At 31.7% G+C, this 26150-nt stretch overlaps 2 protein-coding genes across 3 annotated transcripts; one reads left to right on the top strand and one right to left on the bottom strand.

Moving 5' to 3' along the window:
- The first annotated feature begins 10912 nt into the window (after positions 1-10912).
- Positions 10913-18416, top strand: LOC103487279 (protein PHR1-LIKE 1-like). The gene is made up of 8 exons (XM_051081524.1): positions 10913-11385; positions 11739-12341; positions 14583-14775; positions 14882-14958; positions 15045-15084; positions 15395-15452; positions 16992-17061; positions 17774-18416. The coding sequence occupies exons 2-8, from the start codon at positions 11769-11771 to the stop codon at positions 18095-18097; spliced, it is 1335 nt and encodes a 444-aa protein (XP_050937481.1). The 5' UTR covers positions 10913-11385; positions 11739-11768; the 3' UTR covers positions 18098-18416.
- A 1651-nt stretch (positions 18417-20067) lies between these two features.
- LOC103487278 (uncharacterized) lies at positions 20068-24835 on the bottom strand. 2 transcript variants are annotated; one of them, XM_008445544.3, is made up of 4 exons: positions 24495-24817; positions 22353-24178; positions 21019-21375; positions 20068-20672 (listed from the first exon to the last, which is right to left on the bottom strand). In XM_008445544.3, the coding sequence occupies exons 2-4, from the start codon at positions 23946-23948 to the stop codon at positions 20664-20666; spliced, it is 1962 nt and encodes a 653-aa protein (XP_008443766.1). In that variant the 5' UTR covers positions 23949-24178; positions 24495-24817; the 3' UTR covers positions 20068-20663. The 2 variants fall into 2 exon arrangements, with proteins under 2 accessions (XP_008443766.1, XP_008443764.1); XM_008445542.3 differs by having other exon boundaries at positions 20068-21375; positions 24495-24835.
- Positions 24836-26150: the final 1315 nt, after the last annotated feature.

The raw sequence follows: 26150 nt of genomic DNA, 5'->3' as shown, positions 1-26150 counted from the left end.
TTGTATTGTGAAATCAATGTTTATATTCTTCAAACCACAACTTTAAAGTCTGTATATATTCAAGTGTTGATTTTCTATTTAAACCACCACTTTAAAGTGTTGATTTTATGCTTAAACCACAAATTAAGTAATGCATGTTGTATTTTTCTTGTGATATTTATATTCTTAAAATGCAACTTTCAAATGAAACAGATAGTGTTTGGCCGTGATGTTTTTGAAATTCAATTATGTTTCCACTAAAAAATAGAAGTTGGAATCTATAAAAATCATAATATCGTAAATGGTAGTTTATATTGTATCATAATTTGTATATGCAGTTGAAAAAAATGGTGCGTCGAAGCGAAAGATGCCTAGGATCAAGGTTGAAACATATTAAATCAAACAAGGATGATCCAATTGATTGACGATAATACAGATGTATATTTTTTTAGTTTTTGAATGTGTATCTGAAATGGTATAAGTCGTTAAATAAAAATATAATATGTATATATATGGTAAGAGGAAGTAAGATATGAAGAACCAATTCAATACGAACCGCTGCAAACTATATATCTAGAAGACGATGAATATAAGTTAAGAGGACCTATAGGTACACAAATTATGGTGTACCAGGATCAGAAGTTTGTAAAACCGGATGTTGTCTTTGAAACACCCGAAGCCAAACACTGGAAGCAAAAATGTCAACACATGACAAAGGGAAACAGTCTAAACCAGTAAGTATATTATAAATACACTGATGTATATATTTCATCTGCTATTTGTTGAAGCTTTTATTATATTTGTTTGTAGATAAATGAAAGAGAAACATCATATGACGTACCACTTAACGATTCATTGAAATCTGATGAGGTTTATTTATGATCTGTATGAATTGAAAATGGTTTATTCTACAAATGATGAGTTATGAAATTGTACGTGAATGATATTCTATTTTCTATAGGACACTTTACCCATTGCCAAAAGGAGATTGTTTGAATGAAAATGAAAATGTATGTATGATGTAAACCTTAGTTGTATTTATCTATAAGAAACTAACGTTATATTTATATAACATTTTTATTATTTATATGAAATGTAGGTATCTAAGAAGAGAAAGATAGAGAAAGTTGTCAAAAGAAGGGAAGAGAAGAAGGATAATACTAGGAAGCTAAAAAGAAGTGATAAGAAACAGGAAATGGAAAACAAGGAACAAAAAATGTGAAGAAATGAGAAAGAAAATCAAACAAAAAGGTATATATAATACATGTGTATAATATTTGTGCACAGTAAATTGCACTTATTTTTCACTGAAAAATGTTCTTGAAATTTAAAATGTATATCACTAATATTCTTTCAAAAATCTACTGAGGAGAAAAAAAGGAAAAAAAAAAAACAGTTTAGGTAGAGGATGATTATGAGATACTGATTAAGTTATTGAAATATACTTAGTGTCATGTAATTTAATTGTATATATTAAGTATACATAGAATGGTATTCTCCTACAAATTATGTTTACATGATGCAATGGTCAAGAGTACATAAATTAAACATCTATGCAAGACTAGATGTGATTAGAAATATAAAAAGAAAACTAAATACTAAAGAATTAGAAGTTTTTAGAAATACGTAGTTTTTAGAAATACGTCTTTGGTTGTTTTCTAGACGTAAAATTTTCAAATTTCTAGAGTCAACTTCTATACCACATTATTAGACGTCAATGTACATTGACAAAGGACGATGAGTTGTGGTTTAACTTCAAAGGAACTATAACCAAATTTGGCATTAGGGAATTCGAGGCAATAACTAGTCTAAATTGTGGTCCCTTGCCAATAGTAGATATTTCTAAGGTAAATGAAATTTTTTTGTCTAAGTACTTCAAGAATGATTACCCTATCCCAAGGTCAAGGATCTCGTTTTTATTTAATGACTCTAAAAAACTGAAGGAGGAAGATAAAATCAAAATGACAAAGATATACTTCCTAAAGAATTTCCTCCTTGGAAAACAATTCACAACCGGTATAGATTTGGAACACATCAAATTGTTAGATGATGAAAAACAATTTGATGTGTATCCATGTGAAAGGACAGGGTATAATGTGCTAATAGATTATATTCTATAAAAAAATCTATAAAAAACCCTTCTGCCCTAGCTGTTGGAATCTCTGGATTTGCCTACTCTCTTTTAGTATGGGTGTATGAATGCATTCCACTATTGACTGGTCTTTTAATATTCTGTGTGCAAAGAATTAATTAAAACAAGATATGTATGCTAGATAGCCACCTAGAATGGAAAGAACTTGCAGAAAGCGTCTTCGACCATGAACAAGTTTGGTGATACGAATTGTATATTTTATACCTACTGTTAATATTATATATGTATATGCATATAGTATAAACTCATATCTGAATGTCATTTCTAAAACAATTCCAATACAATGCCATATTTTCTGAAGATGATTTCGTGGAATAAAGCATGTTCCATGAAATGCAAAGTAGAGAGGAAACTAATGAAAGATTTGAGAAAGGAGAATGCTCACGGCAAGTTGAGCAATCCAACGAGGAAGTTCCCGAATACTTCCTTAAATTTCAAGACTTAAGGATGGTCAACAATCAAGCTTTGAACATGAAATCAGACAAATTAATTCTAGAGGTTGAAGGTCTAAAAAATATTTTGAAAGAGAAGGAAAGGGCAATAGTAGAACCAAATGAAACCATATAGAGGGATGAGAATGACGAGAATGATGGAGGTGGAGATGATAGAAATAATGGTGAAGAAAGGGGAAGGAGGGATCAAGGAGAATAGGATGGAAAATCTAGAAATGAAAGTGAAGGAAAAAATGATCAGTAGGTAGATTCTGTATTGATCTCTATATTATGATTTATGGATTGATCTGTATATTACACATATATATGTATATTTTTCATACTAATTTTATTAAAAAAATGACTCCCATTATCATGGATTTGAGTTTGAAAAGAACTTGATGACGATGAACCCAAACAAATCGATAAAGGGCCAACAGAATGAACAATAAGGACAATATGTCGCTCAACATTCGATGCTATTATATGGTAAACCTATTTAACATCATTATCACTCGTTATAGCCAAATCCGTCTTAACACATTCTATAAGACCTAGGCAAAGGTATATATCAATATTGTTCATATCAATAATATCACCTAACTTGGATCTAAGACTAACATACAATTCTTTATGGCACATATGTTCATTAACTGAAATTTCAGAAAAACTAAAACTAACGTAATTGCTCGATTCATTGAAAAAACCATTGAAGTAGACTGCAATTTTGGTCATCCTGCCAAAACATATTAAAAATATATGTCACTACAAATTTATGTTGTAATTAAGTAGGGGTATTATATACTAAATCATAGAAAAAACATATGATCTTCTACGATTACTGGATGTCCATATATATGTATTATTGTAAATAAGAAGGGGTGTATATCTAAAAAAGAACATAACACACTGATCATATTTGTCAATTAATGTATGTCAATTTATATATATTATTGTATATATAAAGGGGTATATAATTAAAAAATAACCAAACATAAATTTCTACTGTATCTCAATTTATATGCATTACTTATATATGAAGGAGTATGGAAAAATATAATGAATTGAGGAAGACAACTAATCGGATGTATGAGGTGAACAAAAGGACGAAATAAATTGTGATTGTGTGAATAACCGAATCGGAATCAGTGATGGATGAATTGTAAAGCGTTTAAGAATGAAACTAGATGGAATTGGTGAAAAAATTTGATAGCTTTTCGACGGAGGATATACCGGAATTGGTGGAGAAATTGGATAACTTGCAGGCGACAGATGTAACTAAGAAGAATGAAGGTTGAAATTGCAAGCTACAGATGATGGAGATGAGGATCAAATAATTAAGCGGCTGATGAACAATTAAGAAATTGAATTTTGAAAAATATTTCCATATCGAAAGATATATTATTTTATGATAATTTAAAATAAATTATATAAGATAATGTTTTTTCACTAATAATAAAGATTTCACATTAATTAAGATCATAATTAAGAAAGTTATAATTTAGACAATAGTGATAAATATAATGTAAATACTAAATAAGGCAAAAAGTACTTTTTAATTTCGAATTACCTATATAATTAATGTTAAGCATAAGGATAAAATTGTCCTAAAAATACATGAATTCCTAATTAAGTAAAAAAAATCTTATTTTAGAATATTTTTGAAATTTCATAGTTAAATTAGGTCTTTTTGTCTAAATTTTTCTAAAAAAAATTATAGCTACGAAATCATAAAAATGCTCCTATTGTAATAAAACATTCACCTTCTAAATACAATCATTCTAAAACTTCAAAATATACTATACACCATAACTGAATCGCTCTTCTCTAAATAAATCAATTAACTCACATCTTAATTTTTCTCCTACCAAAACACTCATCCCTACCTCAACTTCCTAATTTTTTTTCCCAGACTTCTTAATTTCCATCTTCTTCATCTTCTTTTCAAGACCATCATGAACCTTTCCACCTCAAAACCTACATCACTGGACTCCCAAGATGCCAACGGTCGCCTACTATTGTTTCCTTGGGGCTACATAGTGGCTTCGTCACTGGTTTCATCGTGGTCCGAGGTTGCATGAAGCAAAATAAAAAACATAATACATTTTTTCTTTTATAAAATGCACAATTGTCTCCCTACTTAGTTAAATAAAACATCCAACTAACAAATATATTAAAGATTCATTAAAGACAGATCATACAACTAATAAATGTATTAAACGTTATATTTATTAAAAATACATATTTTCGAAAATCTAACTAAAAAATATATTAAGGATTTCTTAAATAGATATTTTGAAATCTAACTAAATAGATATATTAAAGATTTATTAAAGAGATATTTTTAGAATTTAACTAATTCAAAACAAATAACATATTTAATATTGATTTCAAAATTCAAAAACTAGAGGAAAGATCTGCTGAAATTCGACACTTAAATCTCAATTCGGTTATGTTATAGTTTCAGAACCAACTGATAAAACTACATCGTGTTTCAAGAATTTGACTAACTTTTCCATGACTTCGTTACAATTATAAACCCGAGATATACCGAATTAACATAAAGAATTTATGAAATATACTGTATTTGAGAAAGGTGATATACCTCAAACCTACAGGCACAATGAGAATATTCAAAAAGTCTAGTATGTTTGGGGTACACTTTTGCCAAAAAAAAAAAAACTTATTTTCCCATATTTTCGCCAAAATTCCAACTACCTCCATTTTTGCCATTCCTACAAATTTCTCTAATTTTAATAAGGGTTTTTAGTAGGGGTGAAAAACCGAACTAAATTGGACCGACTCGGTTTGGTTCATATTGGACTGGTTTACAATAATAATATTACAAAATTGTTCTTAGTTCACTTGACGTTGTATTTTCGACGTTCTAGTCGACAGAGTTTTCAACACCGACATAACCTGCGCTGACACGCTTTCCTATTTTTGCCGACGCTTTATGGCGTCGAGAATGCCCCAGATTATTGTAGTGTGATAGATCAAAATGATTGTTTACCAAGATCTAAATACTCGTGTATCATGATCTAAATTATTGTTTAGACTGTAGTACACGATCGTTTAGAAGAAGGTTACTTGCACGCGTGTGGTCGATTAATCGCGTGTTGACTATGTATTTTTGGTATTTCACATTGTAGACCTGTAGGCTTTTTGTTTTTTCAAAATTGTTCTATATAGTGTAAATATTTTACGGTTGGTTATATTTTTGAAAAAACCTCTATTTAACATCTAGTTTTATTAGAATACGTGATTTTATGATGAGTAATATTACAAAAAAGAAAAAAGAAAACATAATTTGAATGCTAAAATATAAATCATTCTAAATTTTAACTTTTATAAACTAAATTCATATAATATTTCAAGGGACGTTTGCAAAGATAACAAAAAAATTTATAATAATAGAATCTATGTCACTACAGTTTCTAAATTGCAAAAATAGTAAATTTAAAAGCGGATAGCCCTATGATATATTTAATTACTTATCATATTAGTCATATTTGTCAATATTTGAAATATGTTAAAAAAGTGATGTTATAGACTGCTTTTTTTTAAAATCTTTTTATCATCTGATGCAATTTCCTATATTTAAATAAACTAAGAACAATTTTGTTGTTTGAAAAGGATTAATATACCATTTTTTTATAAATAGACAAAAAAAAAAAAAGATGAATAAAGGGAAAAGATGCTTGGAGCGGGGTGGATTGGGAAAAAAATACAAGCCTACTATAAACATGTAGGTGTATGGGTAAGATACACCTACCTTTCTGTATGGGAAAAAGGTGCTTGGAGTTGGGTGGATTTGTGTATGGATAAGAGTTTCTAGATTGTCGATAGCCTACCATTTTGGGGACAAAACCGAGTGGAGAAGATGAAAACATAATTATCACACAAGATGAAATTCACTCATTCCCGACTTTAGAGTAAGTATATGAGTGTTCTCTTAAATGATGTTTCCATAAACATGTTGTTCATTAGAGAAGCACTCATATTTAATGACTAAGAAGTAACCCAAGAGTAAAACAGTAATTTGAACTAGTTGGTGTTGGAGACACTTGTGAAGGAATAATCTGTTATTATTGGTCTATATATGTCGACACAAAAATATATCTATAGTGAGAAGAGTTCAACAATTAGTCTTTAATAAAGTATACATGTAGTTAATGAATATTGGTTAATGTTGTCAATGAGTTTAGCCAATATATCTTGGATATAATTTGAAATGTTCAATCTAACGTCGGAAATTAATATAATGTATGTTGATACATTATAATATAAAGTTTATATTTTAATTAAACTTTACTATATAAATTTAATTTTAAAATTAATATTAATTAAACGAATAAAATATTTGAATGAATTCAAGTATTAACATAATATGAATTGAATTCATATTAAAACTATAGGTACGATTAAAGTTTAATGCGTATATGATATACAATAAAACTATAGATTATAAGAAAGGTATAATTAAATATGATTCAAATCTACGTTAAACTAAAAGTAAGATATTTAATTTAGTAATTAATTAATAGTTTAGTTTAATTCTCTTTAATTTAATTTAATTTAATAAAAAATATAGGTTAGGAAAAAGATATCATTTAAATAAAATATTAATTAAATATAATTTAATTAATTAATTTAATATTAAATTAAATTAATAACTTCCTTACATGGGAAGCATCCCATGTATCTTGATCTCTCTCTAACTTTCTCTTGTTCGGGACAAAGAAGAGGGAGGTTGGTAAGGTAGAATTGACGTAGCTCTTTGATACAAAACTCTTTGCGTAATCTCTCGAAAAGAAAAAAACTATCTCAATCTTCCAAAATCTCAAATTGGTTTCTGCAAGCTAAAATCTCGAATTAGAATAGGAGAGACGACAACGAGAGTAAGACTTATTTTCTCTGTAAATTTATATATATTTTTTAAAAGCATGCTTAACCTTTAATTTATATTAGAGTAGGTATGTTTTTGATAATTAAATGTATTGATATTTCTAAAATCTCAATTTAAAATTGGGTGTGGAAGGGTTTTAATCCTTTCATTTATACCCATTACCATGTAGGGGTTCTTCCACAAATGCTTCACCAACTGCAGCTGTCATCTCTCCATTATTGTCTTCCCTTTTAACTACGAGCCCATCTCAACCTACACCGTATTCTCCCATCGTGCAAATTATAACCCCAGTCACTTCCCCCTTACCCACACGCTCTTCCCCAACCGTATCCCAACTTTTACCTCTTAATTCTTTTCTTCCTACCAATACCCACACCATATAAAATAAGTCAAAATTAAATCTGGCATATATTTAAGTCTTGCATGAATCATTATCATACTTCTACAATAACTCCCGCTAATCCTAGTTTTTACACTGAGAGGCAACAAAAAAAAAAAAAAAAAAACCCTAATGCAATCAAATGAAATGACAAAAATTAACCCTACTAAATGTTATTAGAAAATATAGAATTAGAAAATACTAAAATAAATGAAAATGATTAAATAATAGATATATTTTCAAATTCGACCTTAAGTTACACTTCAACTATACTAATTAGAACTACATGCTTTGCATGTATTTCATACACTTAGATATATAGGTAAATAAAACTCACATAAAGTAAAGTTTGAGTACTTAATGAGTGAAATTTTGAAAACAGCTGATATGAAAGGATGTCTTCTCACAAAAATAAAATTGATTTTTTTCATGAGTTTAAAACTTTGCATTTATAATAAGAAAACATGTAACTGCATACATACACTGATTATAGGAAAATATTAGAGAAATTGTATCTATGACGAAAAAACAAAATTGTTAACAAAATATATATATTAAAAAAAAAGATACCCTCAACGAAGTTGAAGTTCTATGTGTTGGAAAACGATCTAGAACTAGATGCAATAGAATTAACATAAAAATTTTCTCCAACCCTAAAACATAAACAGATCGTGCTTAAATAATTAAATCACAAACAAACATACTTCTATGCCGATGTGAGTAATTCTCCAAATCCCAATTGTCTTTGTCCTAATAAGAACAATTCCTCCAAATTTGTATCACTAAAATGCTGCAAAATCACTAGCGTTCTCTCTATTTGCCAAACAAATTTATTCCTTTTGTTGTATCTATAAAATAAGACGCCTATGGTCTTATTTATAGACTTCCTAAGGGTTTTCTAATAAGTTTAGGTTTTCTTCGGTTTTCTAATAAGTTTAGGTTTCCTAGGGTTTCCTAATAAGCTTTCAATTCTTCAATTGTGCTTGTTAATTACCCAACACAAAGATAAATTCGACTCAATTCTTTTGTGTGCCACCCGTTAGGTATATGGCAATGAGCTCATAACTCGTTTTATGACCCATAAGTTATAATTGGTCTTTAGTAAGACATTATTTGCTACTCATATTAAATTAAGTCGGTGATTCAACATAACCTACTATAATTATTGCTTTAATCCTTTTATCACGCGATATATATAATTGAATATAAAGTATAGACAAAGTCACCTTATCTAATTCAATTGTTTTCTCGATCAATAAGCATACTGAAATAATAAATGACATTAATACCCTTATTAAATCCTTTATAGCACGACCATACATTTCCACGATCACTCTTAATCGAGAGGCCTAGAGATATCTCTCCATAACAAGAGGGATAAATTTAATCTTGATTAATCATTGTATCAACTATATAATTTATAACGTATTCGAGTACAACCTTTAATTTATAATTATTCGGTTAAAGATGACGTTTGATTGTATCAGAATAGATTAATTCTTATGTTTAACACTATGATAATTTTAGGTCTAAGGACCAATAATATGTTGACAAAATTAAAGTGATTAAGATATCAAATAAACAAAAATCAAAAAGATAAAGAAATTAGATAAACGAAGAAAACTCATGTTCCGAGGAGATATATATAGATATAGATAAATAGATATATAAATATAGATAGATACAGATAATTAGATATATAAACGTAGATATAGATAGATACACACGTATATAATAAATATAAAAATAGAAGAGAAGGAAGAAAAAAAACGAAAAGACACATACCTCCAAACAAAATTCAAGAGTATAATTAAATAGAAGAGAAGGAAGAAAAAAAAAAAAAAAGAAAAGAAAAGAAAAGACACATACCTCCAAACAAAATTCAAGAGTATAATTTAGACTATTTATTGAGAATTCTAGATTCGATATTTAATTCATTTTAATCTAAATTTAAATCTGGAAATTACATTAGATATGAGAAGATTTAAAAATCTATTTAAAGTGAATATTTAAAATAAATGATTTGCATGTGCATTATAAATAATTTACTTATAACTTTTTAACGATAAATTTTGAAAATTAAATATTAGAGATAACAAAATTTTAAACCAAAAAAATCTATCCAAAATTTCAATTTATATGTACTATAAATAATCTATCGGCAACTTTTTAATGATAAGTTTTAACAAAAATTTAAATAATAAAATCTATCCAAATCGTTGCCTTGTATGTCTAATATAAATTATTTTATTAGTTTTAGTGTAAACTACGTTTTATAAATATGTATCCTTATATTTTTTTAGACATTTTAAAAAATTACAAACTATTTATAAAATATAACAAAATTCATTGAATTTCTTTTAAAATTTTCCTATATTCTATAAATAGTTTCATTTTATGCTACACATAATAAATTTTATATATTTCTTTTTCTTTTTATTTTGTATACAAATTTAAAACCAGTAAATAAAATTCCCAGCGGCCAAATCTGTTATAATTTTTTTTGTAAATTTTTATTCCTTTGTGAATATTCGAGAAAATCAATATATCAACCATACTCCAAGTGTATCTACAATCTATTATTAGTATTATTACTTTTTATATTTTTAATATAAAATTATATTATATAACCCTAAAGGAAAAATGGGGAACAACTCGGCCTCTTTTAGATTTAGATAATATATATATAATTGTCAACAATGGTAACTTTGACAAACTATCAAAATTTTGGATGTATTAATATTAGACATCGATAGACTTTTATTACTATATCAATATAACTGATAGAAACATATCGTTATCTATCAATGTATCTCATTGATAAAATCTCAAATTTTGCTATATTTTATAAATACATATTGATATTTATATACATATTTGTAGTATTTTAAAACTAGTAAAAAAACAAATTTTTAAAAAATCACTTGATATAATTTTATTATAAAATATAAATATATTGTCCTTTTTATGATTTTGTTTTAAAAAATTACAAAAAAAATTGACTGAGTAAAATTTATATTTAAGCCAATAAATAATTTAAACATCGATCTGAAACGAAATAATTGGGTTTATTGGGTTGGATCCATGGTCGGGTTTTGGGTTGAAGCTTTTCCTACGAATTGGCCGTTCATTATCCAATAAGCCAAATAGAAGTGTGGCAATTTGCAATAGGCAATTGGCAAAGGCCAATTTTCTTTTTCAAAAAATTCTCTTGCCCAATCATTTGTGTGCATCGGGAAATTGCATGAGGAATCAGCGGTGTTGAATCAACACCCATGAGCAATCAGAGGGTTGAAATTGGATTTGTGAATTTGTTCATCATCATGTAAGAGAGAGACACCCCAGTACGTTTCTCTCTGAGAGAGGAGTTCGTGTTTGTGTCTGTGTTTTTGTGTAATTTCGTTGACGTCAAAACCACAAACCCATCGAGTGCATCGGAACCCATCTTTGCAATTTGCTTTGCTTTGCCCCCATCGCCCAACCCTCGCATCGGATTTCGTTTTTCGCCTCTTTGGTTTTGCTTTTGATCTCTGGGGTAAGTGTTTCTGTTTTGCCCCTTTTATGATTTTGTGATTTTGAACACTTCTTTTCTTAATTTCGGACTCTGGGTTCAAAATTTATTGGTTGCTTGTGTTTCTATCAGTTCCCCCCGTTTTTAACCCCTACTGGACCCTCCTGGATTCGGTTTTGTGTTCTTTGTCAATTTGTATTGAATTGTAGATATATAGAACGAGCTTTTAATGATTGTATGATTTCTATACCATCGTGAATTTCTCATGGAGTTCTGTGTAATTGAGCTGAGCTGAGTTGTGTGTATGTGTGTGTGTGTGTGTGTGTGTTTTTTTTTTTTTTTAAATTTTCATGGATATATGTTTTTCTCTACTGCAGAGTGACTACAGGAGGGTCGCTTACGAAGTTATGTCATCATCTTATCCAGTTCTTCCTAAGCCATTTGAAGACAAGTATCCCAAATTGCCTCTTTCTTTTCAGGGCTCCTCACAAAGTGAAACCATGAGACATCCAATACCCAGACAGGCCCCTCCATTAGTTTCTAACAGTGGCACTGTTGGTCATTTGTTTTCATCATCTTCTGGATTTCGAAACGATTTTCCGTTGATGCAACCTTTGTCTCAAGAGAGGAATGCCCAGTTTTCTCCATTTATTTCTCGGTCTGCTAATGACGGGTCGTTGTTGCCTTCTCACGGTTCTTCCCATCCAGAAGTACAATCCGCAATGGTGACTGGTAACTTAAATGAAAACAGTGCATCTTGGAGTACAGATACACTTCAGGATTTACTTGATTTTTCTGAGAACATTCCTGACCAGAATGGTCAAGATCAAAGCATGGCCGGTGTCCTAATGTCGGATGACCAAGCGAAGAGGAATGATTGGCCCGATTGGGCTGATCAGTTTATTTCTGTTGATGATGCTTTGGAGCCAAATTGGAGTGAAATTTTTTCTGATGCTAATGCAGGAGACCCTAAATCTGAGGTTGGTTCATTGATTAATTCGTTCATTAAACATTAAGATCTTTTTATGCTCAAAACTTATCATGTTCACTCAACAGAAAAAAGGTCAAAACTTACATGTAAAATGTATGGGAGTTCAAAAGGAAAGATGGAAGGGAATAAAATAAAATAAAAAAAAAAAAACAAAAACAAAAGAAAGAAAAAGGAACGGAAGGTAATGAAAGTTATAAAATAAAAAGAAAACAAAAGAAAGGGAGGGAACAATAAGTAAATTAAACGACTTGGAACATTCTAGATTCCAAATGAATGAAAATGTGATTAAACTGGTCCTAGTCATTCTTTAGGACTTAATAGAATAGGGGAGGATATTCCTAGACAAAGAAAGGATTGAATTCTGAGCCTTATGAGATGAAAATCTGATGTTCAGTTCAGTTCATAACTCCTGAAGGTTTTTTTTGGCAAGCTTGGCCTCTAAGTCCACACCCTTTGAAGTTATGGATGCTAGAATGATTGGATTTTGATATGATGTGCAGGACTTGTTTTTATGCATGTCTGTCTTCTTGGTGACTGATGACTATGAAGTGATTTGCCTTGTGTACAAGACATGTATTCGTTGTTTAAACTTTTAAAACCAGTTCCATAGTACTAATATTGTTTTTCTCTAAAGTTTTAGGGGTGTTTGGGTTACCAACTTGAAGTTGGTGGTGGGTTTAACTCACTCCATGCTTGAGCTCCAATTATAATAGTAGGTGTTTCTGGCTATTATAACCTGCAACTACAAGATTATTATTTCGAACCCCTCTTTGTTGTACATTATCTACCACTTACTACAATGTTTACTATTTTCTACCCGGACTAAAATAGTTTACACCCTAAATATAGATTATTATAACCAAACTAAAATATTTTGCAACCAAAATACAAACTATCATAATGTAGAGACTATAATAACCAACTTAACATCCCAAATGCTCCCTTAGAGTTCTTGGACTTGTCTTTCATAGTCTTAAGGATGGGGGAGACTGGAGATCTCTAGAACATGCTTGGTTTTTAAGAAAGAAGACTATTAGGGCTCGTTTCAAGGATTGGTTTGGAATGACTTGTAATGTAATAGCATTACAAGCCCACGTTTGGGGGTCAATTTTGTAATCCCTTAAATAAATTCCCATCCTAAGGCCCAATTGCACTTGGATAAGTATACCCATCTTTGCATCCCTCTACATTCTCTCAACCACTTCACCACGCGTCCCTTGTGCATTTTCTCTATCTTCACATGATCCCTTCCTCTTTCTTTTGTCTTCCTCATCTCATCCTTTCCTTGAAACTTAGGTAATATTATGTATAAAACTAATTATAAACAACTAGAACAACGACCAATAATAACTGTCAGACTCACCTCAACCCAATCCGGCAATCCAAACACAATAAAAATGCAACAAACCCGACTCTGCACTCCAAACACCGTAAATATTTCCAGTAATACAAATTCTACGCAGCAAACCCATCGTAATCAGATTTCCAATAATCTTGATTCCATTTCAGTGATCCAAACAATCCCTTATTGTTTACTTGGCTGTAAATATAGCTTCATTGCAAATACTGCCTCATTGGCACTTGTGGCACATGTACTTTCATAATACAATTACTGGCCGTGAGTGTTTAAAGAATATGTTACATACATAGAACCTCATATGCTGACTATTGCAAGACACAACTTGTAATTTAGAATGTTAGACTTTGATGATTGTGTATACTAACCTTAAATTTCATAAAGTTTCAATTATATTTCTAAACTTCGTCTTACAATTCAATGTTTATAAATATAATTCTATGTAGTCCTTGTAAATATAATTGGCTAAATAAACATGATATTGTAGATAAGTGGTAGAAGGAAGTGGATAGCTTGGGAAATTGTGGTGGCATTGTTCAATGTCCCCTCTTTTTGAAGCAATATATCCAAGGTTTTTTATAGACCATGCCACTCTATTCTGTTGTCTTCTCATTTTTTTCGTAAATTTTCTACCATGTCATACCAGATCAGCAAACATTTGTTCACTAGATGTGTCATTTCTTCAGTTAGTATGTGGCGTTAGTGACAAGGATATTTGTTTTACCCATTTACAATCTTCTTTCTTTAAGTCCTTATTTTGTTGAAAACATGACGTTTAATCATTGGGGTTTTTCCCCAAGTTCTTCTATACTCTAGATTTCTGTTTGAGTTTTGAATTTTGAGATTTATTTCCTTTTTGGGTAAATTTTACAGGTATTAAAACCATCATCAACTAATTTCAATGCTCCACCGAATGAAACGAATCAAGTTGACTCTTTACCTACAGTAGAGTTTCATTCTGTTTCTAATTCACTGTCAACATCAACAACCCGACCTCGGATGAGATGGACTCCAGAGCTTCATGAGGCATTTGTAGAAGCAGTCAATAAACTTGGTGGCAGTGAAAGTAAATTACTCTCTTTGATACATGTGTTACAAATACTTGGCTTTAAAAATAACGCCTGAAAGTTACAAATACTTCTCTATAATTGACTTTAAAGTTTAATGGACAGATGCTACTCCTAAGGGTGTCTTAAAGCTCATGAATGTCGAAGGCCTCACCATTTATCATGTGAAAAGTCACTTACAGGTACTCTGGATTTTTTCAGTTTTCATATGGTTTTCACCCAGCATGCTTATTTCTAATGTATTGCTTTATTACCATTCGAATGTCAGAAATATAGAACCGCAAGATATAAACCGGAGTCATCAGAAGGTAGTGGTGACTGTTACCTTTCTCCTTTTTGTTTACTTTGTTAATTTCTTTATCGTCGTTGTCATATCTTTGTTGTACATAAATCCAACTTGACCATCAATGACCAATCAATATCAAGCTGCAGTTCTTTGTAGTTTTACAGAAATTGGTTTCATATGCATGTTCATTGATCTCATACATCAAGTGACAATGGATTTTATTGCATATGAAGAACATGTGGCACCTCTTTTGAATTTCTTTTGATCCTCTCGTCTGAGGGACTTTGATGAAAAGCAGTCTAATAGATGCTTGATTAATTTTTTCTCTCCAGGATCTTCAGGGAAAAAAATAAATCCTATTGAGGAAATGAAAACTCTAGACTTAAAAACGTAAGTAATATTTTTCCCTTTTTATTGTTTGTGTCTGTGTAGAGTGTTGGTGCATTTTCTTTTTGCTTATTTACTTTTACAGTAGGAGGGCGGAGTTGACCATAAATTTAAAATATTTAGTGTGTTTGATTTTTTTCCTTTTCTTTTTCTACTTTAAGAAGCATGCTTTTTCACCAATCATTTTCTTTGTTTTCCAATGTTCAAAACGGGCGTGATTGAAACTGCATTTTGGAAAGAATGTGTGCGTGTGTATATATATATATATAGCTTTCAAAAACTTGCTTTTTCTTAGCTACCTTTTGCCCTCAGGTACTATGATTATTTTGTCTGAATATACGTCTCTGTTTTTGATAAAATAAGTAAAAAATTTAAAAAAGAAAAGAAATTAGCTTTTTCTTTTTGAAGTTTAAATTCCATAAATGTTTTGTTAAAGTTTTAAATTGAACAAAGCAAACATTGATATAGAGATATGTTTGTGAGTTTAGTTTTCAAAAACAACAATTTAATGAAAAAGATCTTATCAAATATGCTCTTTCTGATATTTAGTGCTTTTGAAGTAGCTTAATAGTTCAATTTCACTTGAACTATAATGTGCTAAGATGCATTTCATTGACACTAAGTACAAATTTAACTTGGGAATCTTTCAGACATTGACCATTGACCAAAGTACTAGTTGTCTATCTGTGGGACGAGGCAACATTTCTCATCTGCAGCTATCACTTTTTCTTTTAATTTTTCCTGAGAAATGTTGAACATATATTTTCTTTTCAGTTCAAATGGGAATATCATAAAATTTTGGCAGAAACCTTGAACGTGTTGGAATATCATAGAAGTTTGAAAGGAAAGGAACTTATAATCGTGTCTTTAACATATCATCTCTGAAGAATAATACTTGGAAGAGTGATGGTAATATTAGAAGAAAAACTCACTTGTCTAAAACCGGTGGAAGCATCCTGAAGTAACTATGTGAAAACAGTTTGTGAAAGCCCTCATCATGATGCTATTAGGCTGAAAAGGCGTCTATAATTAGTTTCCGCGTGATCTTTGTTTCTTAGATGTAATCAAAACACACAATAATAGGGTAAATTCTCAAGTTCACCCTTTTGAGTAAGTGGTGAATCAGGCAATTAAAAATGCCCTCACCTTATCACTAAAATATCCGAACCCAACTTAAAAGTACTAGTATCAGGCAAGTTAACTGTGACACTTTATTTATCTTAAGTTTAGGATTAAGAATGAAATCGATAAGTTTGGAGTTAAAATTGAGATGTAGCTGAATTGGCTGATAAAAAAACTCACGGTTTAATTCAAGATTGTATCGGAAATTTTCTCTGTGAATGTTAAATATAACATCAGATGATTACATAATGTATGCTACCCAAATTTTCTTGTTTGTTTGTTTTTTTCTCCTCGAAAAGAAATAAGCTTTAGTGGATGTTACTGTGTTAGTAAATACTGAAATCCTTGGTTATTATTTTTGGGGAACGGTCTTAGTTCTGATCTGAACTTTTTTGTTCTATTTATTTATCTAAAATGCAGGAGTATGGGGATAACTGAAGCTTTGCGTTTGCAAATGGAGGTTCAGAAGCGGCTTCATGAACAACTTGAGGTCTGCGTTTTGTTTGTTTTTTAAGGTTCATTTACATTTCAGTCCGATGAAAAGTCTAGCTAAGCTAAATTTTATGGATTATGGACGTAGTAGGCTTGCACACTAGCTTAATATGGCCGATAATTTTGCTGACCTTTGCTTCTTTTCTTCTTTTGCCTCTTCATTGTGTGTCTCATTTATGCTTTAACTCCCTCTTTCAGTCGCCGATAGTGGAAATATAAACGAAGACAAGATGTAGTGATTATATAGGCAACATAACTATTTTGCTTTTGATGCTTTCTTTTATTTAGAATCTTAGTTAAATGTATTTAGACTCTTAGTTAAATGTCAATAGTAAAAAAGTAATTTGAAAGTATACTGGGAAATAGGTTGGTAAATAACCATAATTTTTTAAAACAGAAATGTATCTAACGAAACGATGATAATTGATACCTATTGGAACATTCATTCTCTCTTGATGATTATTGAGCAGAAAAGATATCATAGCAATTGAGACAATTTCGCTCCTTTTAAGCTTAAGAATTTAGAAAATAATTTCTTTGATGATTGACAAGAGAACAATAATTTAAAGAGAGACGCAAGACCATGAAAATTTCTAATCTTAAACATAGGCATCGTTTGCTCCTCATTTAGTCCTTCCTCATCTCAACTTTATTTCATATATCAATATATTACTCGAGTTCTCTGAATATTATTCTGTAAATTTGTACAGATCCAAAGGAATTTGCAGTTACGAATTGAAGAACAAGGTAAGTATCTACAAGAGATGTTTGAGCAACAACGAAAGATGGAAAACAAGCTGAAGACCTCATCGTCAATCCTAGAGAATATGCCTCGTGATGACCAACCCGAAAATTTAGAACAAGATCATGATGCAGCTGGTATGAGCACGGAGAATGCCAAGGCCGCTCGAGAAGATGATTTGCTTGCTGCAAGTAGGAAGCATAAGGGACATGAAGGTGATGCAGTTGAATCGGGTGAAGGCAACTCTTCTCCGGATGCAAAACGAGCTAAATCAGATGCAACAGCTTTATAGCAAGAGTTCTCAGAGCAGGGATGTTCATTGATGGCTCTCTGAAACCAGGGAGAATATGAGGGTATTCCAATGCTTGCAGTTGGCTTCTTCCTTTGTTAAGTTGGGAAGTCGTGGCCAACTGACATAGGAGCTCTCTTAACTAATTGTGTATAAGATGATTGGCTTTAATGGGTTATGATCTTCACGCTCTCTTCATTTTATGTATAATCTAGATGGCATTGCTTTCCTTCTTGGGTTGAGTTTGACTTGCTGTTGTACTTCAGACCAAATATTGTTGTTTTTCTCATTGTTAAGGAAATAAATAGATGTAATTATGAAAGGTATGTGGTTAGATAATTAGTTTTATCCCTAAATTTTAGTGTCAGGTCTAATTAATCCTTTTGAACTTGAAAAAGGTTAATCTTTAAATTTTGTGCCAAATAAGTGTTTGGTTAAAGAAACATTTGATTGATAACTAAAATTAGGGAAAAAGCCCAAACATCAAAGAAGATTACAGAAGTGAGCAAGCACAACTAACATACACCAAGAGAAAGTAGTATAGAAAACCAATTACGTGAAAAGAGTAAAAGAGGAAAAACAATAATCTAAAAGTATGTTCCTTTTTGCCACACAAGCTCCAAAGTAGGCATTTGAAATTTAGAAGTACTCAATGCTAACTTTTAATTTTATTTGAAATTTAGAAGTATTCAACGCTAATGTTTAATTTTGTGTTTAGTAGGTCGTTAACTGATTTAACATCTTTAAATTAAATTATGTTTTTAGACAGGAATATGATGTTTTAGTTTGTGCTTAATATATTTGTAAATTTGAAAATAAATGTCCAATAACCTTCTAAGTTAATATCTTATTATTTTTCCACCAGATTGTTAAATAACAAAATGACCAAAAAAAACTTAAAGTGGATGTTGAACCCGACCTCTTGAACCTCTTATTTTGATACTATATTACTGAGCTAATACTTGGTTGTATCTTAAGACAATATGTATCCATCTTCGTACTGACACAAAAAAATGAGTTAAATATTAAAAAAGAAACAACAAAATGACCAAAAAACTTAAAGTGGATGTTGAACCCGACCTCTTGAACCTCTTATTTTGATACTATATTACTGAGGTAATACTTGGTTGTATCCTAAGACAAGATATATCCATCTTCGTTACTGTACAAAAAATGAGTTAAAATATTAAAAAAGAAACAAGAAGAATCATGTATCAAATTATATCTGGTAGATGGCACAAAGATATGCTACTAGAGATTATAAAGGGTTAGTGATGGTAAAGGTAAATTTTAATATTACCTAAATACTCTTAACAAACACAGCTAGCACAACCAGCAGCTCCTGGAAACCACTGCCAGCGGTGCTGTCCAAAAGTGTATGCAGGTTTGAACTTTATGTTAAGTTTCAAGAATCGCTTTGTCATTTCATTTTGAAACCTTCGATGTTGTTTAAGAAACAACTACTTACATTGTTTTTTCCCGTTGAAATAGACGGCAAATAAATAATATAATGTGAAAATAAGTTGAAAAATAAAGGGCATACTTTGTTAGTGAGCTATACAAGAAAATTGTTTTTTCTTTTCCTTTTCTAATATGGTCTCAATTGGAGGAAAAATAAATTTAAAGGTAGAATTTTAGTTCAAATGGTGTGAGTAGGAATCCTAATAATCCTCTAAATTATTAAATAGAGAGAATTCTAAGTGTGTTTATCTTAACTTCTTTCAAATGAAAGTCGCATTTTAACACAATTCTGTATTATAATCTACCGTCAGTAGATAGAGTAATTATATATTTTGTGCTTCAATCCCAGCATAACATTGTAGCTAATGTACCTGTTACAAACTTACATTCCTAAAGATCAAATCAGTTGTACAATGTTCCATCCCATAATTATTGAATGAAAAAAAACATGAAATTTTCAAATGGCGATTCTTGTTTGGCCTTTCTAGCCCACCATAACTCAATTCACAAAGTAGAGTTAAAATCTTCCCACTTCTCATTTGGACATTCAAACGATAACAATTAATCAACTCTTACAATGTCACCTCAAATCTCAATACCAGACAACACAAAGAAAAGGAATTTGTAAAGTTAAGAGAAGAATAAAACAAAAACTGGTTTTCCAACAGAACCCATATCAAAAACTGGCTTGCAAGAACAAGATGAATGTCCCCAGATACTTGGTCTAAAGTCAACCATTTAGAGAAAACCCCAACTTTAGATCGGTAAAGGAATTAAACCAAATCATTGGCATTATCTTCATTCCAACACTAATTCCTTTCCTTGTTCAGAACAATATTCCTTTACACTCATATATTATACAAGCAAAGATTTTATGACAACAACCCAAAGCTTTCTTTCTTTTCCTTAGAAAAGATTGCCACCAAACAGTTGTCTCACATTAGGACAAGATAATAGAGCTGAGACACTTTTTCTCTCAAGTAGATGAATCAAAAAAGGAATTCCACATGCACGCTTATGCGAATAACCCTTCAAGGAGTTTGGTTTTGGTCGATTTTGAACCTACCCCGAAACCGGAGCGACACAGGCCAAGCTAAAAGCTCAAGTGTCAATTTAACTGAAAAAAAAAATGGTTTTCAAAAGTTATAAATCAAGTGGTACAGGAAAGAATGCAGTCAATTTCAGACGGGTACCCTATTTGAGTAAACATCAAAGTGTACACATTTACAAAAGAAAGAGGAGATGAAAGGCAGAAAGAAATGCGGGCAACACCCATAATCAAGAAAAATTGGTAAAACATCCCAAGTGTTCAGCATACACTACATATTGACTTGAAGGAAGAAAGAAATTAATATGATCAGATGCTGATGCATGGAACAGAATTTGTGCCATCATATTGCTTAAGAAACTCAAATCAGAATTCTGCAATGGTAATGTAATTATTCTTCCATAGCTTCACTCACCTGAGTTGCTGTACTTCCACCTTTTGCGGTTGTGTGCTTTCTATGCTTTTTACTCTTGGCTTTCTTTGCCTTCATCCGCCGTTTTTTCTCATTAGCATCGACCCAAATATAGTCTGGGGGTATGTGGAAGGGATCGACTTCATCCTTATTGCTTTCGCCATCACTTAATTGCCCACCACGACTTCCTCTCATCCACGGAATCCATGATGAAGAAGATCCCTCTGAATCCTTAACTTTAGCATCCTGGAAATGATCTGGGCTTGAAGGAGGAGTCGCAAATTCTTCCACTGGTTGAAGCTCTTCAAACTTCGTAAAAGTAACGAGAACCCTAATTGTCGGGACAATAGGGATGGCAACCTGTATGCCAAATAATTGTCATTTTATTATCATATGCATTGGATTGGATTGAGTTTATCATAAAGTCTAGACCATCTAATCCTCAATTTCCAACACACTTCTAAATCAAGGTATCAGACTTCTGTGGCCCCTCTTATCCCTCCTATTCGCTAGTGAAAAGATCACAAGTGCTAAAAGAATATCAAAGTTTAAAATAATTTACATTTTATTTACCAACAATAAGAATCCTCCTAAAAAAAAGCATCTTCAAATCTCATACTGTACCTCTGAAAATTCTTTTATTCCTTTGCAACAAATAATCGGACATAAAGTTCTGCACATTGTGTGTGATGCAAAATCAATAACAGAATGATGAACAGTGCTTTATTTATTTTTGTCATAAAAGCATCCACTTCGTATTCTTTCAAAGTAAATGAATAATATGCAAAGTGATTTTCAGTGCTTTCTTATCTTTTTACCTTTTTTAAAATTTTTAATTTTTTTTTAATAAGAAGACAGTTTCACTGAAAGTGAAACTAAAGCCTAAAGGAAGCAAGACATTTTTTTTTTTTTTTTGGATAGAAACAACTACTTTCATTGAGAGAAAAAAAAAAAAAAAAAAGAAAGGCCAAAGACCTTGACATGAACACGTGCAAGCTAACCAAAGACCAAACTCATTATGATCCCTTTCCCTACCACAAATCATCCGATAATTCCTTTCCCCCAAGACATCCCAAATCACCGCCCACATCCCAACAAGCCAATAATATTTGGCTTATATATTAATAGTAGAAAAAAAAAGAAAGTATAGGGTTTGCAAAAACATCCAATAATAATCACTCGAATTGAACAGTAGATGAAAATTAGCTGCTGTAACTTTTCATTAAAGAAGAGAGAAATAAATGTCACCAACGTCAGAGTTAACTAAGACAAAGAAAAGCATAAGAACAATTTAGCATAGGGTAAAATCAGACAAGTGCCTAGTTTATAGGTTTTACCTTCACAGGAAATGTGCCAGGAGGCAACTTGGTAGTTAGAAGTTCCCTTAATCTCCTAATAGCCTTCACCTTGTTAGCAAGGATGTCAAGCAAAGGCAGGAGCTCATCAGTTTTTAATGGGAAATCTTGTGTCAACCACAAGACTGGTCTCAAACTCTTTTTGTACTCACTCTCATTTTTAGACTCACTAGTGGCTCCTTTCTTCTTCTTTTTCTTACTACTTTTATCTTTTCCCTTCTTGGTATTATCCCTCATATCTTCAAAAGACAAGTCAGAAGAATTTGGAGGCTCGACTACTTTATGATTGCTACCTTCAGGGCCTGACTTTGCAAATTTCTTCAAGACCTTTGAATCATCTACCTCATTACTGTTACTCCTTGCAGTTTTCTTGTTCCAACCAAACCAACTCTTCTTTTCCTTGCCAATACCATTGGACTCAAAACTATCACAGGAACCTATGGATCCATTTTCCTGACTATCTATAACCCGTTGCTCCTCATATTCAAGATGGGTATCTGAGTTCCCCATACGAAGCGCTGAATCCAATTGCTTTCTCTCCTCAACTGTTAATATATCGTCGTATTCATCATGTTCACCAACACGGGCTAATCTATCATCATCATCTGCAGAAAATAGCTCTTCGTCAGTCATAGCACCAGGAACCCGCCTTGATTTCACACTCACCATTACATGAAGCATGTCATATATTTTTGCTTTCCAACTTCCAACCACCTCAGTCCTTTCTTGACGTCGCCAATTTAAATGAGGAAGCAACTCAGCCTGAGTTACATCAATGCCTGGTCTATACATATTTGTCCTTGACATTAAATCCACTTCATGAGCAACTTCGGCATCAGTTGGTTGTGCACCAGCTCCTTCCAGAGCATTTGTAATTTCCTTCACTTTGTGGGTAAGAATGATCAAAGAACCAGGTGGCAAAGTAAGGACTTTATCATCCGATGAGTAGCCTTCTCCAAGAAAGAGAAATGTCTGGTCAGAACGTTGTATTCGAAAACCATCAAAACCAGCTAGGGTCATATCTGCACGAAGGTTGGGACCACGCTTCCAAATCCGATATGTATCAGATGGAGCTATTCGTCCAATAAATGGAATTACAGAGCTCTCAAAATGAAATGTCATTTCCATATAAAAATCACGTATCCGACCTGCTGAGGCAACAATGCGAGGAAGCCTACGACACCACTTTGCCCAAGCTAGAGGCTGATAGTACCGTGCAATAATCATAGCTATTGAATCCTCTCTACTGCAAACTGCCTCCTGAAGAGCACTCCAACCATACTCATTCTGAAGGCTCCAATCTGCTCCTGCAGCCATCAAAATCTCTGCAGAAATTGGGTCGCAAAGTCGTACTGCAAGGTGGAGAGGTGTCTCACGTCCTGGAACATCACGTCGATCAATAACAGCAGATACAGCATCAGCTTGTAGCTCTGCTGCAATTGAATCCGCTTCGGTGTTGACCTCACCTGCCTTGGCTAGTCGTGGAAGCATGGAGACAATGAATCTAAGAGCAACATAGTCTCGACGTGCAACTGCTAAATGAGCGGGACTATGAGCATATTTAGAAAATTCTTCCATCTGTTTCTTTCTCCAGGTTACTCTCTATTTTTATAGTAAAAGTCTTTCAAGTGTGCCTTTTTCATCTATCCACATTCCTATTTAATTCAGAGGGAAAGAAATTCATAGGCATTCTTCCAACTTCGTCCAAGACAATTTGAATCTCTACGATTCTAAGAGCTCAAATTTGAAGTGCATATAAACTAAATCATCCTGGTGAGGAGCTCCATCACCGCAGGGTCAAGTAAAATCTGTAAGGAACAACAACAATGATTGAAGGGTTGCAATAATTTAAAGCCATTGTTTCCACCGCAAGTTTCGACATAATGGAAGTCCCCATAAGCAAGAAAATCAAAAGCTCTCAGACAACAACATCAACACAAGGGTTAATTTTCCAGCAAAACAAAATTCACCACATTTTCCCACACCTTCCACAGAATCAAAAGGAGAACTAAGATAGACCCAGAATCCAGTTTCCCCTCAGCAAAATGTATCCCCAAGAAAAAATCAATCCACCCCCATAAAAAAAAATTGAAGCATCCAATAAACAAGAAAGGAAATAAGTACCTGGAAACACCTAAAAAGAGGCGAGTGGGGGTTTGTATCAAGTGTTGGGGGTTCCAAGAGTTGAAGAAAGAGAGAATGTGTTGATTTTGGGGCGACGGCGTCAAGCACAGAGCAAAGGATCGAAGATCATGTGAAGAAGGAAAGTGGGTAATTGAGATTAAGAGAAGAGAAAAAGAAAGAGGTTTATCTCTATGTTTATGAGGAATGAGAGTTGGTGTTGTTGTTTATGATTGTGATTTTGATCGTATTTCTTTCAATTACGCCATCATCATCGTAAACGAGTTTACTTCCATCGATTCTTTGGTCCAATTAGCGGTGGCCGGACTCATGTCTTTGCCTCTTCCTTTCTTTTTTTTTCTTTTTATTTTTTTATACCTATATCTTCGTCTTTTCGCAAATATAAAAAAACGACAAATTATTTATACTAAACAATTCCGAAAATGAAAAAAAGGCCTAAAGGTCAAACGTATCAACAATGAACCTAATATATTTGGTAACGGGATTTGCTAGACGATTGTTAATTGGGTTATATTTGGTAACGCGATTTACTAGACGATTGTTAATTGGGTTATACGATCGTTTAGATTTGGCTACATGATAATTTAGATTTGTAACCATTTTTTTTCAAAATTTAGCTACACTTTAGAGTTATACGATCGTTCAGATTTGGGATTCCAAATCTAAATGATTTTTTTTTTCAAAATTTTTTAAATATTCTTGATACACAATCTTTTATTTGCTTACTCTAATGTAATTCTTATACACCATCAGATTTGGTTACTAATCTAAACGACTAATCTAAACGTAAAAAAGAAAGAAAGACGATAGAATGAATGAAAAAAAGAAAAAGAAGAAAGAGGAAGAAAGACATGCATCTAAAAACAAAAAAAATAAAAAATAAAAAAAAAATAAATGGAAGAAATCGTAGCAGTACATAGGAAAACGATTAGTACAGAGGAAAACGATTAAAATCGTAGGGAGGAGAAAAAGATGGAATGACAAACCTGGAATATTTAAAAAATGACTAACTTTATGAGTTTTGTTACCCGGCCGTAAATATTTCACTATTTTGTTATATTTAGGAAAATTCCCTATATCTTTTCTCAAGTATAAATAATTTTAGATTAGTTGTGAGAATGAGATATGGAAACCGTGAAAATAAAATAATAAAATATAAAATATAATTTAAATAACATAAATAAATAAGAAATTAAAAAAAATTAGGAAATCTTAAAATTTCTCCATTTTCTCACTCTTTCATGGAATTCTCTCCCATGTATGTACAACTTACGACTCCACCAAATGTCATTATTTATTTTATAGGCAACTTGACAAGTAAGATATGCCATTAAATGACCACTAAGAAATTATGTTTGCTTGACATATGATATGAGTATTGGATGATAAATGAGTTGATAAGTGGCTATGACCACTAAGCACATTAATGGATAATGGGCATCTATATATTATATTAATATTTATAATATTCCCCTTTAGATACCTATTACATATATGAAATATGTCTTGTTAAAACCATACTAGGAAAACCCAATGAAAAAAAAATCATAGCGAAGAAAAGAGTACATATTTCATCTATACTTATAAAAATAAAATTTACTCCCCCTCATGGTAACATCACTTGAGATTTCTGAGTCG

The sequence above is a fragment of the Cucumis melo genome, chromosome 2 (assembly GCF_025177605.1).
Source record: "Cucumis melo cultivar AY chromosome 2, USDA_Cmelo_AY_1.0, whole genome shotgun sequence".
Classification (NCBI taxonomy): Eukaryota; Viridiplantae; Streptophyta; class Magnoliopsida; order Cucurbitales; family Cucurbitaceae; genus Cucumis; species Cucumis melo.
Note: the sequence above shows the minus strand (reverse complement) of the source record. Positions and strands in the feature narration are given on the sequence as shown.

Excerpts from the sequence above, each read along its gene's own strand:
- LOC103487279 (XM_051081524.1), top strand. The coding sequence starts at position 11,769 with ATGTCATCATCTTATCCAGTTCTTCCTAAGCCATTTGAAGACAAGTAT. Across the intron at positions 12,342-14,582 it reads CAGGAGACCCTAAATCTGAG|GTATTAAAACCATCATCAAC; the intron begins GTTGGTTCATTG and ends TAAATTTTACAG. Across the intron at positions 14,959-15,044 it reads ATGTGAAAAGTCACTTACAG|AAATATAGAACCGCAAGATA; the intron begins GTACTCTGGATT and ends TTCGAATGTCAG.
- LOC103487278 (XM_008445542.3), bottom strand. The coding sequence starts at position 23,948 with ATGGAAGAATTTTCTAAATATGCTCATAGTCCCGCTCATTTAGCAGTT. Across the intron at positions 21,376-22,352 it reads CTGGCACATTTCCTGTGAAG|GTTGCCATCCCTATTGTCCC; the intron begins GTAAAACCTATA and ends TTTGGCATACAG.